The sequence below is a fragment of the Hesperophylax consimilis genome, chromosome 5 (assembly GCF_061612785.1).
Source record: "Hesperophylax consimilis isolate HC1 chromosome 5, BYU_Hcon_1.0, whole genome shotgun sequence".
Taxonomy (NCBI): Eukaryota; Metazoa; Arthropoda; class Insecta; order Trichoptera; family Limnephilidae; genus Hesperophylax; species Hesperophylax consimilis.
In genome coordinates, this window is record NC_142840.1 from 37,988,018 (window position 1) to 38,000,337 (window position 12,320).

General features: G+C 33.8%; 2 protein-coding genes across 2 annotated transcripts; both read right to left on the reverse strand.

Annotated features, from left to right (window-relative positions):
* Positions 1–379: 379 nt before the first annotated feature.
* On the reverse strand, positions 380–2,556 carry LOC149423914 (muscle-specific protein 20-like). Its single transcript, XM_089632187.1, has 4 exons — positions 2,492–2,556; positions 1,494–1,705; positions 1,183–1,303; positions 380–1,042 (listed from the first exon to the last, which is right to left on the reverse strand). The coding sequence occupies exons 1-4, from the start codon at positions 2,519–2,521 to the stop codon at positions 851–853; spliced, it is 555 nt and encodes a 184-aa protein (XP_089488313.1). The 5' UTR covers positions 2,522–2,556; the 3' UTR covers positions 380–850.
* A 6,121-nt stretch (positions 2,557–8,677) lies between these two features.
* On the reverse strand, positions 8,678–10,755 carry LOC149423915 (muscle-specific protein 20-like). Its single transcript, XM_089632189.1, has 4 exons — positions 10,627–10,755; positions 9,815–10,026; positions 9,481–9,601; positions 8,678–9,311 (listed from the first exon to the last, which is right to left on the reverse strand). Exons 1-4 carry the CDS (start codon positions 10,654–10,656, stop codon positions 9,120–9,122), a joined length of 555 nt encoding a protein of 184 aa, XP_089488315.1. The 5' UTR covers positions 10,657–10,755; the 3' UTR covers positions 8,678–9,119.
* Between the last annotated feature and the right edge of the window lie 1,565 nt (positions 10,756–12,320).

Below are 12,320 nucleotides of genomic sequence, written 5' to 3' on the forward strand. Positions count from 1 at the left end.
CTACAATATATATATATATCCACTCAGATATTAACGCTTGATGCGCCATGTATAATTGGCAATCAGAATGATAATATTTGTATCACCTGGCAAGATAAACTAGCGGGTTTTTTGCTTTGGTTTTATACTCAAATTTACCATATTATCTTAACTGAGCACTACATGTGTCCATAATTGGTGGAACATAATAATACCATTTATTCCCATTGTTCAGTAGGTTCATCTAAAGTTTTTTTATACGGCTGCACGAATAACTCGTGGCTTTTTTAAATATAAAATTATTAATATATATTTTTTTCTATTTTTCATCACTTAGGGTAAACTCTGGATCTTTCAACATACTTTATAGGAATTCAGGAATAAGGAAGAAAGCAATTAGTAATTTTAAATATTTTATTTTTCGTATAAAAATTAAGTAGTATTGGTAACATAAAATTAGGCTTAATTAAAAGTAGTTTAAGTAAAATTATGTAAAAAACACCTTCGTCGACTAGAGTAAACTTATAAGAAGGAATAATACCGAAATAACTTATTCTGGTCTCCCTAGACTCTCCTGGTATTACATTAATCGCGATGAACTACTGCCGCAAAATACCAATCATCCCATAAAGGTTAAAAATTTAAATAAGTTAGACTGATTTTCAACTAGTTCTAGAGGAATTTTATGAAATACTTTATTTCACGACCAGGATGTGGCCCTTGTGGAACACCGGTAAATGTGAAAATAAAGAAATTTAATAGTTTTTAGTGCAATGCTAATGCGCATTAATTGGTAGTTCAGTGATATGTTTGATAGCTGTGGTGCTTAATGTAAGTGACTGTCAATCTTTTTATAGACTGGTTGTTCGGTTTACTTTCCGAGCAAGATCTTGCGACCAGCTCCCATGTTCTGTCCAGCCTGGGTGGCTCCTTTGTTGGATCCAGCCTGTAGGCCGATAACGGACTTTCCGGCGGCAACCGTTTCATCGCTGAACTCCCTCTTGTTCTCTTCTGAGGGCTTGGGTCCCAGCCAAGGGCCGGACCACTCAGGATGCCTGTAGGTCTGCAAAGTAAAAAAAATATTTAGTTTTCTTTGCGGCTTTCTTAATTCTAGATAAAAAATGTGTATTCTTGTATCTGAACTTTGACCTACATTGAATGAATAACGTTTGCGACAGCAGAAAATTAAATAAACAAAATTACCTGTCTACCCAAAGCGAAAAGTGTGCTGGTGACTTGGGAGATGTCTTTCTTGTCCCATAGGTCGACGGTCTGGAAGACATCAATGTCATTGCAGCCGTAGTTCTTCAGAGCCAATTGGAAGCTATACAAAAAACAAACCGATTAGTAAAAAAATATATTGTATTAGACAGTCGTGCATCCATGATGTAGATCTTTGTTAAGATTATTCAAAATTTATGAAATCTTGACCGGGATCAGCAACTAGTATTTTATAAGTAGTATTCCATAAAGGTTAAGGTTTTATATTTTTAAGATTATAAATTTTTGCTTACTTGTTGATATTTTCCATCATCTTGAACTGTCCCCCGCTTGTGTTGATCTTGTTGATAGATCCGGGCTGGATCTTGTTCATGAGCTGGCAGAGGACGGTTCCATCCTTAAGGATGTCCTCGTACAGCTCTCCAGCTGGGAACTTGGCTCCGAGGATGGCCTCGATCCAGGACTGAGCCTCAGCTTCTTGGGCAGCATCGCGCTTGCCGGCCAGCTGAAATTAAGAAGGATCTGTTAAAAACTTTCTATGAAGCAACGAGAAAGTCTTTTTGGAGGTATTTTAAAATTTGATCTTTTATGCAGATGTGAATATTTCCAATGAAAGATTTCGCGATAAGTAAGTTTTATAAATGTTCAAATGCTTTACACCTATGTTTTAAAGATTTATTTTACTTATTATTTAATCAGCGTACAAGTTATTGCCTTCTGAATGATGTGATAAAAATGTCACTATGATATAGAACTGCAAGAGTTCATTTAGGTTAGTTACTCAGAATCCAATATTGGCGTGTTTTTTAAAGTGTTTTATTGCTATAGTTACAAAATCTTCGTAAAAAAAAATTAACACCTCGGCTTGCAAAAATAACTTTTTTCTTCTACATTAATTTACTCTGGTTTTGGAAACACCATTTCTTCGTCAGGATAATAGCCAATTTAATAAAACAACAGTTATTCTGATAAACGAATGGTTCTTCTAAAGCTAGTCTAAAATTTAAAATACAGCATTTGTTTCACTTGGTAAAATAAGTTGTGCAATTGATTTATTATCTTTTGGAAGTTTTAAAATTTTTGAATCAATAACTTTATTAGTTTTTCAAATTTTTATCAATGAAGTTTAACTGAAATACTGGCAGGACTGTGCAAAATAAGCAACTATTTTAATTTTTTCCGAATTGTTCACGTTTCAAAAATTGCACAAGTATCACATCACAAAAACATTGACCACCGCAACAATTCACAAAACACTTGTGCAGTAGACAAAAAAATAAAAGGGGCTAACCTTAGCCCTGACTTGACGTTCCAGAGACATGGTGCTGAGCAGGGTGAGGAGTCTAACTGAGCTGAATGAAGTGTAGAACTGACTACAAAGACCTTGTTAGCCGTCTATATAGCCAATGTTCCGCCCACACATTGCCAATACCCGCCCAACACAGTGTAATGAAATTCCGTCGTAACTTCGCGAAGATTAATGAAAAGGTATTTTTGGATATCACTATCACTATTAGCATGCATGTGCTGGGTGGGTATATAATAATTTATGGGAACTCTTAGACAATTTGCCAAAAACCAATTGATATTTTTAATTGTTTTCACACATTTTATAATATCGCCTTTCCTCCATAAGCAATGGTTAAATACCAATTAACTCATTGGTTAAATATGCATAAAAAAACATTTTCTACGTAAGTAGTAAGTAAGTAAACTTTTATTTTTACTATACATGACTTAATAATTAACCATCGCACATTTTTACTGATTAATTAATAAACATCGAATCTCTCAAATTGTTGTAAGGCTCTTGACTAGCAAATTCTAATTCCGCAAGCGCAAGTAAATTTTATGTGATTAATTTGTGATTTCACAATATAAAATAATATGTAGTAGGTACATTTGCGGTACGTTCCAGATTGGAAGATACTCTCAGTATCACCCTGGTGTAAGACCACCATTCAGAATTGGAACGTTGCTTGAAATTGGTTTTGCCCGTTTCGTGACCAGATCTGATCAGCCAGGTACTTCCCGACCTTCCTTTTCTCCATGTCCTTCCCCTCCTTACTACCTTCAGCCTTACAACATGCCCAAATCAGGGATGCCATAGACTCACTGGCTCTAGACGGTTGGGAGCGGTTGGGACTGTTGTTATTGTTTTTTTTTAATGGTTAGCATTTTTTATGACTTTGACTTGAATAAGTTTAGAATGACAATAATTATTTGTTACAACTTCTTCGAATCATAAAATTATTGACGATACGTATTAAGATCATGTTTCCAAACAACAAAACCCCAAATTCCGAAAACCAAGTTTCGGAATGTCTAAATCCTGAAATTAAATTTCAGATTATACAACATTGATTTACACAGACTAAAAATCACGGGATACTCTGAATTCTTGAAAAATTAATATCAATTTTGAGAATGACAATTAAAATAATAGAAGAGTAACCGAAATTACTATTTTTCATAATAAAATAAAAAATTATATATGAAAACTAACTTACTACAGAAACAAATCTCATATCAAATCTATATTATATGTATTTTACTAATATAATACACTTATCACTCGTTTGTACAACTTTCTATATATCTTTCGTACTTTATCGCTGTATTTATTTAGCTATATTCTGCAAAACACCCAAACTGGCAAAATAAAAGTGCTAAACGTTAATCAAACTGTTCATGTTTCTTTTTATAAATTGCCCTGAACATTGTTTTTTAACTACTTTCATAGTACCGTACTTATTTTGTACACTTCAAGAAAAATGCTCCTGCTAAAAAAGTGATGGCATGCCAATTTCCTGTTAAAATATCAGTCATTCGGAATATAATGAGAACAAGTGTTCTTTTCCTAATAAATGTCATGACGGAATGCGGAATCAGTATGTCAATATCAATATGAATATTTGTATGAACACGTGTTCCACCGTACTCATAAAACATTAACTTTTAACTGATAATTTGTTAGCGACTCTGTCAATTCACTCGTCAAAGGCTTGCAGTCCTGTTTTAATCAGGAAAATACTTTAAAATCCACTCCGACTCTATTGAAAAAATTCAGCATAAATTCCTAAGATACATTAACTATAAACTCGGTCTACCTATAGAATCAATAAATTACAATCACTTGATGAAAGAATTAAACTTACTTAAACTCTCAGATAGAAGACTTATTTCCGATTTGACTTTTATTTTTAAAATTGTCAATGGTATTATAGACAGCCCTGATATATTAAGCCTAATTACCTTCCATATACCCACTAGAACCACTCGATCCAAAATTCTTTTTAATTTCAATAACAATATCAGGACTGAGTCATTTAGAAACTCGCTTATACCTAGATTGCATGCAGTTGGCAATGCTTTCTCAGAAGTAGTAGATGTGTTCAACTGCACGGAATATAGTTATAAGAAGGCTATAATAACATACCTCTGTCGTAATTATCAAAGTTATTAGGCATAATACCATTCTATCCATAAGTTATCACAGAACCTAAACTATGCACTTACATCAGATATCAGACAGAAGAGTGTTATCTAATAATTTTATATACTTAATCAAAACTATAATTTTTCCCAAAATTGTTATGAGATGTCTTACTGACAGCCCTGTTTCAATAGAGCTAACTCTTAGTTCTCAGCAAATTCAACCAAATCCAATATTGAAGGTAACAATAACCTCAATACTAAATTACTGTACGGATTGAAAATAAAAATGCTATTGTACCTATGTATACCAGATGTTATTCTTGTTTAATTTTCAACATAATTTCTCAGTAATTATTCTGTTTAACATAATACTGTTTCGCTCCTGTGAACCACTGTAAACATAACTCATGTATATTGTAAAAGCCTTTTACGGCGTCTAAATAAATAAATAAATAAATAAATAAAATGAATAATTTGACCAGATTTTAGCAGTATTTCCTATATAACTTCTTTGTACAACAGAACTTTCTATGATAACTTGCATTGTACCTACTTATATTGCTCATACTCAGTTTATTATTGTTAATAGTATTTTTTTTAATATTTAATTTTATCTAGTTATAAAAATTTAAAATTTTATATCTAGTATTATAAGCCTTTATGTTGTGTTCGCACAAACAGTCTCCAACTCGTCTCGGAAGGAGTTTTATAAATAAGAGGTTCTTTATATTAATCAGGGATTTATTTAATACTACGCGTATTATATTTGTGACTCGTTAGTCGACCTAACTAGGAGCTAGCTAAATGGAATCTGGGCCAGTGAGATTGCCGGAGAGGTTTCGCACTGTCCATGGCGACAACCGGCCACTGGCTCCATCTTGCGGATTTTCCCGCAAGCTCTACGCTCTGCCATCTGTGCGTGCATCTACAAAGCTTCCTAACATCCTCCCTGGCTAAGATATTTTATTTCAATACATACTTTTTCCAAAAACAAAGAGTCTATACAATTTACAACAGGTGACTCTAAATATTTCACATAATACATAAACACACAAAAAAAAATTAAATTATCACTGTTGTCGTATTTACAAATAGCCGTATTTTTCCTGGAGGTAATATCAAGGACGTCTAGGATGAAGCCTTCCAACCCAAGAAGTTGGCTGAAGTTGGGGGGACTTCTGATTCCCTCTGGAGACCTGAAATCAGGAAAACATCGGTTAAAACCCATCAATAAGATTGACGTCTCCAGTTCGTCTGCACGGCATTTCGACATATCGTATGCTGTTGTTTCACCTCTCCAATGCACAGAACACTTCCTCAGATGATCTATGTGTCTTTTCCAAGAGATCTGACTTCCTAAAATTTTAATCATATATAATTTTTTTCCAAGTCTTTTCTCGACAATACCTTTAGCCCAGAAACCTTTATTCGGTTGTCTGAAATCTCTCCCCAAAAATTCCTGACCTACCCGAAAATTCCTGCAAATTACCCCACCAAAATTCCTAACCTGGTTAGATTGGTTTTTTCAATAGTCTTATTTGCTAACTGCTATACTGAGGATGTTCTGACTTCCTCGGTCCTTTTAGGAATTAGTCTACTAAAAGTTGATTTTAACCTTCTTCCAAACATGAGGACGGACGGTTCGACCCCCGTCGTAGAACGTGGAGTGTTCCTATAATCACTTAAAAAATCATATAATCTATTTTTATGATTTGATTGAAGTACATTATTAACGACAATCTTCTTCAGAAATTTTAATTGTTGCTTACCGAGTTCTCGGCCTGCCCATTGCTTTGAGGGTGCCGAACTGTAATTCAATATATTATTCCTTAAAAAATCTGTGAACTCTTCTGACTTGTGGAAACAGTTCCGTTACCAGATACAACACAGTGCGGGTAGCCAAAATTTGAGAAAATTCTCATTAATTCATAGATGGTATTTACTGAGTCTGCTTTGGGAACTTCAATGCAATCTACCCACTTGGAAAATGCGTCGCATATGACAAGAAACATTTTCCGTGAAAACGGACCGCAATAATCAATATGGAGCCTACTCCATGTTGATTTTGAGTTAGGCCACACTGACAAATGACTCTTAGCCGGCATCGGCTTTACTGCTGTAGAATCGTTGCAACTTTGAACGATTCTTTCTAAGTCCTTGTTCAGTGATGGCCACCAAAAATAACCCTTGGCTAGGCCCTTCATCTTTACCTGCGCATTAAATCCAACACTTTACTTTGTAGCGAACTAGGAATTACAATTCTATGTTACAATCGTTGACAGTAGATAATTCGTTTCCTTTTACCCAAAATTTCCATAATGACCTATCCCGATTAACTCTCTTGGGCCATTCGCCACGCAGATGCCCTAAAATCTCTTGGATTTCTATATCGGACTCTGTTGCAGCGACTATACGCTTAACACCTAAGTGCTCGCACTTTTCTATACAGCATACAAAATCCGTCCCGGTATTTTGCATCGACGCAATTTCTAAACCAAATATATCCATGAAATCTCTACCTACAATTAACTGAGTACCCCCAGCAACAGTAAAATTGCTTTATAAATACATGAATGTAACATTCATGTAATTATTTTTATACCTCACCTCGAAAATTGCTTTGCCAATAACTTTTAACGCGTTCTCTGCGTAACCCGAAATAACACGGTTGTCTGATACTAATTTTACCGAACCAAAATGACGGTTAAAAATTTCCTCTTACATTACACACAACGATGATCCCGAATCGACCATCGTCCTAAATCTTAAATTATTTATTTAAATATCTACTGTAAACGGGTTGATTGACGCTATAAGGTTATCATTTAATATTTAATATTCAAAAAATATATTTCTGTTGTGTAGAACTCACTAGGTGTTCTGTCGATCTTTTGTTAATTACAAAACACAAATGGGTACCTTCAACCTTTAGTTTATTGTACACGCAACATCACCATGTTTTTTTTAACTCGCAACGAGTGCTGACAAAATAATTTGAAAAAACAATTTCAATTTGTTTCAGAATAAACACTATTGAGGAATTTGCTCGTCTGAAATTTATTGCAAATATTTGCCGCGAAATTCCGATTACCAATTTTCCGCTATTAGCTTTCAGAAATTCCTTCTTTCTTTCCTCTTGCCGCCTGAACCAAAAAAGCCCGCTAAGACGATCGTTTGTTCTAAATCTTCATCTCACCACGTGTTAGTGGCGTCATATTGAATCGATTCAAAATATTGTGTGGTATTGTTGAACGTTATTATTATAATTTATATTAAAATGACATAACTATGTTCATTTAAGTACGTGGTGTTTTGGTGTTGCAGCGTAGCGCTTCAGAATTACAATATCCATTTTATTATAATTTTCCAAAATATGCAAACACATTTTGACTTGACATTTTGAATAAATGAAACGAAAATACTTGGTTTTAAGTCATTTTCTTGATATATTTACACTTTCTACCGGTTTCGGTACCTCCGTACCATCATCAGGACTGTTATTAAAATAATTCTATTACATACAGAAGTATATGTATACCATAATATAATACTTCTCTTCGGGTTGGCAGAGGTTTAGATCTTTCTTTATAGTATACATAATATTTATTGTTAGAAAACCATTTTCTTGTGCTTCTAAGAAACTTTATCTTCCTTTAAATCATTTCAATGCACCTTTAGAAACACCTTAAATTATGTATTGTTGCTACACTTAATACTTCAACAAGAACTCTAGAAGATATAACGATAAGAATTTGTTTTCTGACATATACATATATTACCTTGTGAGTTCTAATTGACTTAATTTTGAAAATATCATTCTCTAGCTGAACAGTCAAGTTGTTCAAGTCTTGTGTCAAGTGATTTCAACGTTTTGTAAAATGTATATATCCTCCTTTTATCCTTTGAAATGGTTCTTTTAAAGGTTTAAATTCTATATCAATATAATGGAAATTTTTCAGTACCAAATCCTTTACAGACAATGAAATGTCATTGCTCTCAGGTGCTCTGGGAATCGGGAAAGAAGTAAAAATATATCGAGTATTTTAAAATATTTTACTAGTTCGTATAAAACATTAAATTAGGTACAAAACACCTGCGTCGACTAGATTTTAACTTAAATTTACAACACCAAAATAATTTTTGGTCTCCAAATACTCTCATAACAGTTCACATAGATCTCAATCATTAACACTTATTAATTGGTTGATAGAAAAATGTTAGGAATACTGGTTTTCTACAACTTGGTTACCACATATTTTACAATTACTGCAAAATGCATAAATATAACTCAAGAAGATTCAGGAGGACCCAGTTGGGTTCCTTGCGGCATCCAAAAAAATGCATAAATGTTTTCAGTGCGATGGTAATGCAGAATCGTGCTTATTAAATATTAGAACACTTGGTTTTTCCTTCGTTCGTCGGCAATTTACACTGATGGGATGTTTTTCCATTTGGGCTGAGTAATTAGCTGAATGCTCAGTTTACTTTCCGAGCAAGATCTTGCGACCAGCTCCCATGTTCTGTCCAGCCTGGGTGGCTCCTTTGTTGGATCCAGCCTGGAGGCCAATAACGGCCTTTCCAGCGGCGAGTGTTTCATCGCTAAACTCCCTCTTGTTCTCCTCTGAGGGCTTGGGTCCCAGCCAGGGGCCGGTCCACTCGGGGTGTCTGTAGGTCTGAAAAAATCGTAAAAAGCAATCTTTTAGTTTTCTGTTACTACGCAAACTATTTCCGTAAACCAAGAATATCTTTGGAGGTTGTTTTTTGTGCTATTACTTCTACTTTCTCGTGTTTTGACTTCTAGTTATTAAATATTTGGTCTATATTTTGTAAATAGGTTCTTACCTGTCTGCCTAGGGCATAGAGGGTGCTTGTAACGTTGGAAATGTCTTTCTTGTCATAAAGGTCAACGGTCTGGAAAACATCAATGTCATTGCAGCCGTAGTTCTTGAGGGCCAACTGGAAGCTGGAAAGGTAAAAAACGTATTAGCAAAGAAGTATGCAGTGTTTGTTTTATGAAAATTGAATCAAGCACTTTTTGCAGCATGGCTCAAATTGTAGAAGAAGATTTTTCTATACAAAATTATTTACATTACGCAAATTTTAATTTATTTACATCCTGCAGCCATGGAAGTGGAATTCGATGAAGATCATCCTTTTGATATAACTTTTAGCTTACTTGTTGATGTTTTCCATCATCTTGAACTGTCCTCCGCTAGTGTTGATCTTGTTGATGGATCCGGGCTGGATCTTGTTCATGAGCTGGCAGAGGACAGTTCCGTCCTTGAGAACGTCCTCGTACAGCTCTCCGGCGGGGAACTTGGCTCCGAGGATGGTCTCGATCCAGGATTGCGCCTCGGCTTCTTGGGAAGCATCGCGCTTGCCTGCCAACTACGAAAAAAAACATTATTTTTATAGGATTGAATCGTTTCAAATGAAAACTACTAGATTATAATTAGTATCAACAAAAGTGGAATAACAGAGAACATTGTATCAAACGGATACACTAAGAAAAAATAATTGAGGTCTTGTGGGGGCATCTAAAGAAGACATAGTACAATCAAGCGAATAGTGGTTAAGTTGTGCTATGTAAATAGTCAAAATAATACAAATTTTAAGAATTCAAATGAAGAAAGAAGCATTCGCTTAAACACAGATTGTGGGATTCCCCGAGCAAAACATTTGGAGTACTATATTTTCTCCAGGGATTTTTCATCAAGTATATGTTTTTTTTTAATACAATTAATTAACAAGTCACTGAAATCTTTTTGATGACTATCAAGTCATAGATCACTATATTCTTAATTTAGATTACTGTAATATATTAAATGATCAAGATTTTTTTTGTAGAAACTTCACAAGTTTAATTTTCAAAAAATGAATAGTTACTTTTTGCACTATTATCACAACATAATAAAATATTATAATAATTCACTTAATTGTCACAAAACACTTGAGCAGAATATAAGTGAATCAAGAAAAGTGGCCAACCTTAGCCCTAACTTGACGTTCCAGAGACATGTTGCAGAGGGTTAGTTGTGTAGAACTGTGGAACTGTAGAGCTGTAGAACTGTAATACTGACAAGGAGGAGTATACTCCCGCCTATATAGTCAACCTCCCGCCCACACATCTGCAACACTCCGTAAACTCACCCAGCGCAGTGGCGTGGAGTCATTTCAAAACTGGCTATGATTAATAAACAAAAACATGGTTTTCATCAACTACTGCTTTTTAACTTCGTTAATTTACCTATTATTTGCCCCCCAAGTCTCTGATGGGCATTACTAGCCACAAAAAACATTTTACATTAGAACTTCTATTATAATTATATATTTAAAAAAATACTACGGTTTTTGAACAAAGTAACATATTTTTGCAAAGTAACATTGTTTAATTTATTTTTAACTAGCTGACGTGCACCTGGCGTTACTGCGGGTTATCCTTATGAGATAGATATTTTTTACAACTTGATTACAAAACATCGACATTTCTCTACTTTTGTAAATATTATAAATATAAACCTTCCGGGAAAAATTCTCTAAGGGATATTGAAAATCCTATTAAACTCCGTTGAATAATTTAGAAGAACTAAGCGCACAAACAGATAGACGCGGATAGTGACTTTGTTTCATACTATTTAGAGATTAAAAAGGATAATCACAAAGTTATAGCAATATTCAAAAGTATAATCTGATTATTTTTCAACTTGCTGACAGTTTTAAGCTGCTCTCATTAAAAACGTAAGATCATGGATCTTTTTTACTCACTGACTTTGCTTTTTGCACTCAAACTATTCATAATACTTTATCACATACGAGAATGTTCTCAACGCCAAGACGAGGGATCCAAAAATAAGCGCAATTAAATGTTCCAATTAATCTGCAATTATTATGCATCGCAGAAGTACAACATAAAATACGAGTATAACGTCAGAGTGTCTGTATACTAAATTTACGTATTTAAAAAGCATTGATTTCTCTAATTCAATATTTGTACATTAACTTTGTGGCATCATTTTAATTGAATTAAAGTAATAATCTTAGGTTACACCACTATTTATAAAATATAAATTTACTTAAGTACGTACCTTCTTGAAAATATTTATTGGTTTTTAAAACAAAATTGACGATTAGTTGTGATACAAAAAGAGACGTAAAAAGGGAACAAATTTGCGAAGCTCAAATTTCGCATGACTTTCACAGATTTTATGACAATTTTATATTGTTCCAGGTGGATAGCAATGGATTACATATCCTACAATCTTACACAGGTAGTGTCATAAAAATATGTGGGATAGGAAATTCTTGAATAATTCCTTACTATTTTAATTAATGTGTTCAGAAATTGTCTTGACAAAATTATTTGCTCGGTAAATCAGTGAATCGACCCCATTATAACAGTCATAAAAGTCAATAAATTATATGAAGATAAGGCTGAAATAAAATATAGTTTTGTAATTGCTCATTAAAGCCGTGAAGTCGAAATAGCCGTAATCGTTATAGCCAAGTTCAACTGTATATTAAAAATTATGATTATCGAATATAAATGATAAATTTGGTTTGCATCAATATTTTAATAAAAAATATATACCTGCATGTTTCAGAATCAAATGATCCTTCATCAGGGTATAAAGTTTATTAAATATAATAAGCATACAATATGATATACTTTGTATCCCAATGAA

Coding starts and splice junctions, on each gene's coding strand:
- LOC149423914 (XM_089632187.1), bottom strand. CDS start 2,521: ATGTCTCTGGAACGTCAAGTCAGGGCTAAG. Junction 1,304..1,493: donor ATGATGGAAAATATCAACAA/GTAAGCAAAAAT, acceptor TTTTTTGTATAG/CTTCCAATTGGCTCTGAAGA. Junction 1,043..1,182: donor TTTTCGCTTTGGGTAGACAG/GTAATTTTGTTT, acceptor TTTACTTTGCAG/ACCTACAGGCATCCTGAGTG.
- LOC149423915 (XM_089632189.1), bottom strand. CDS start 10,656: ATGTCTCTGGAACGTCAAGTTAGGGCTAAG. Junction 10,027..10,626: donor AACGTCAAGTTAGGGCTAAG/GTTGGCCACTTT, acceptor TTTTTTTCGTAG/TTGGCAGGCAAGCGCGATGC. Junction 9,312..9,480: donor TCTATGCCCTAGGCAGACAG/GTAAGAACCTAT, acceptor CGATTTTTTCAG/ACCTACAGACACCCCGAGTG.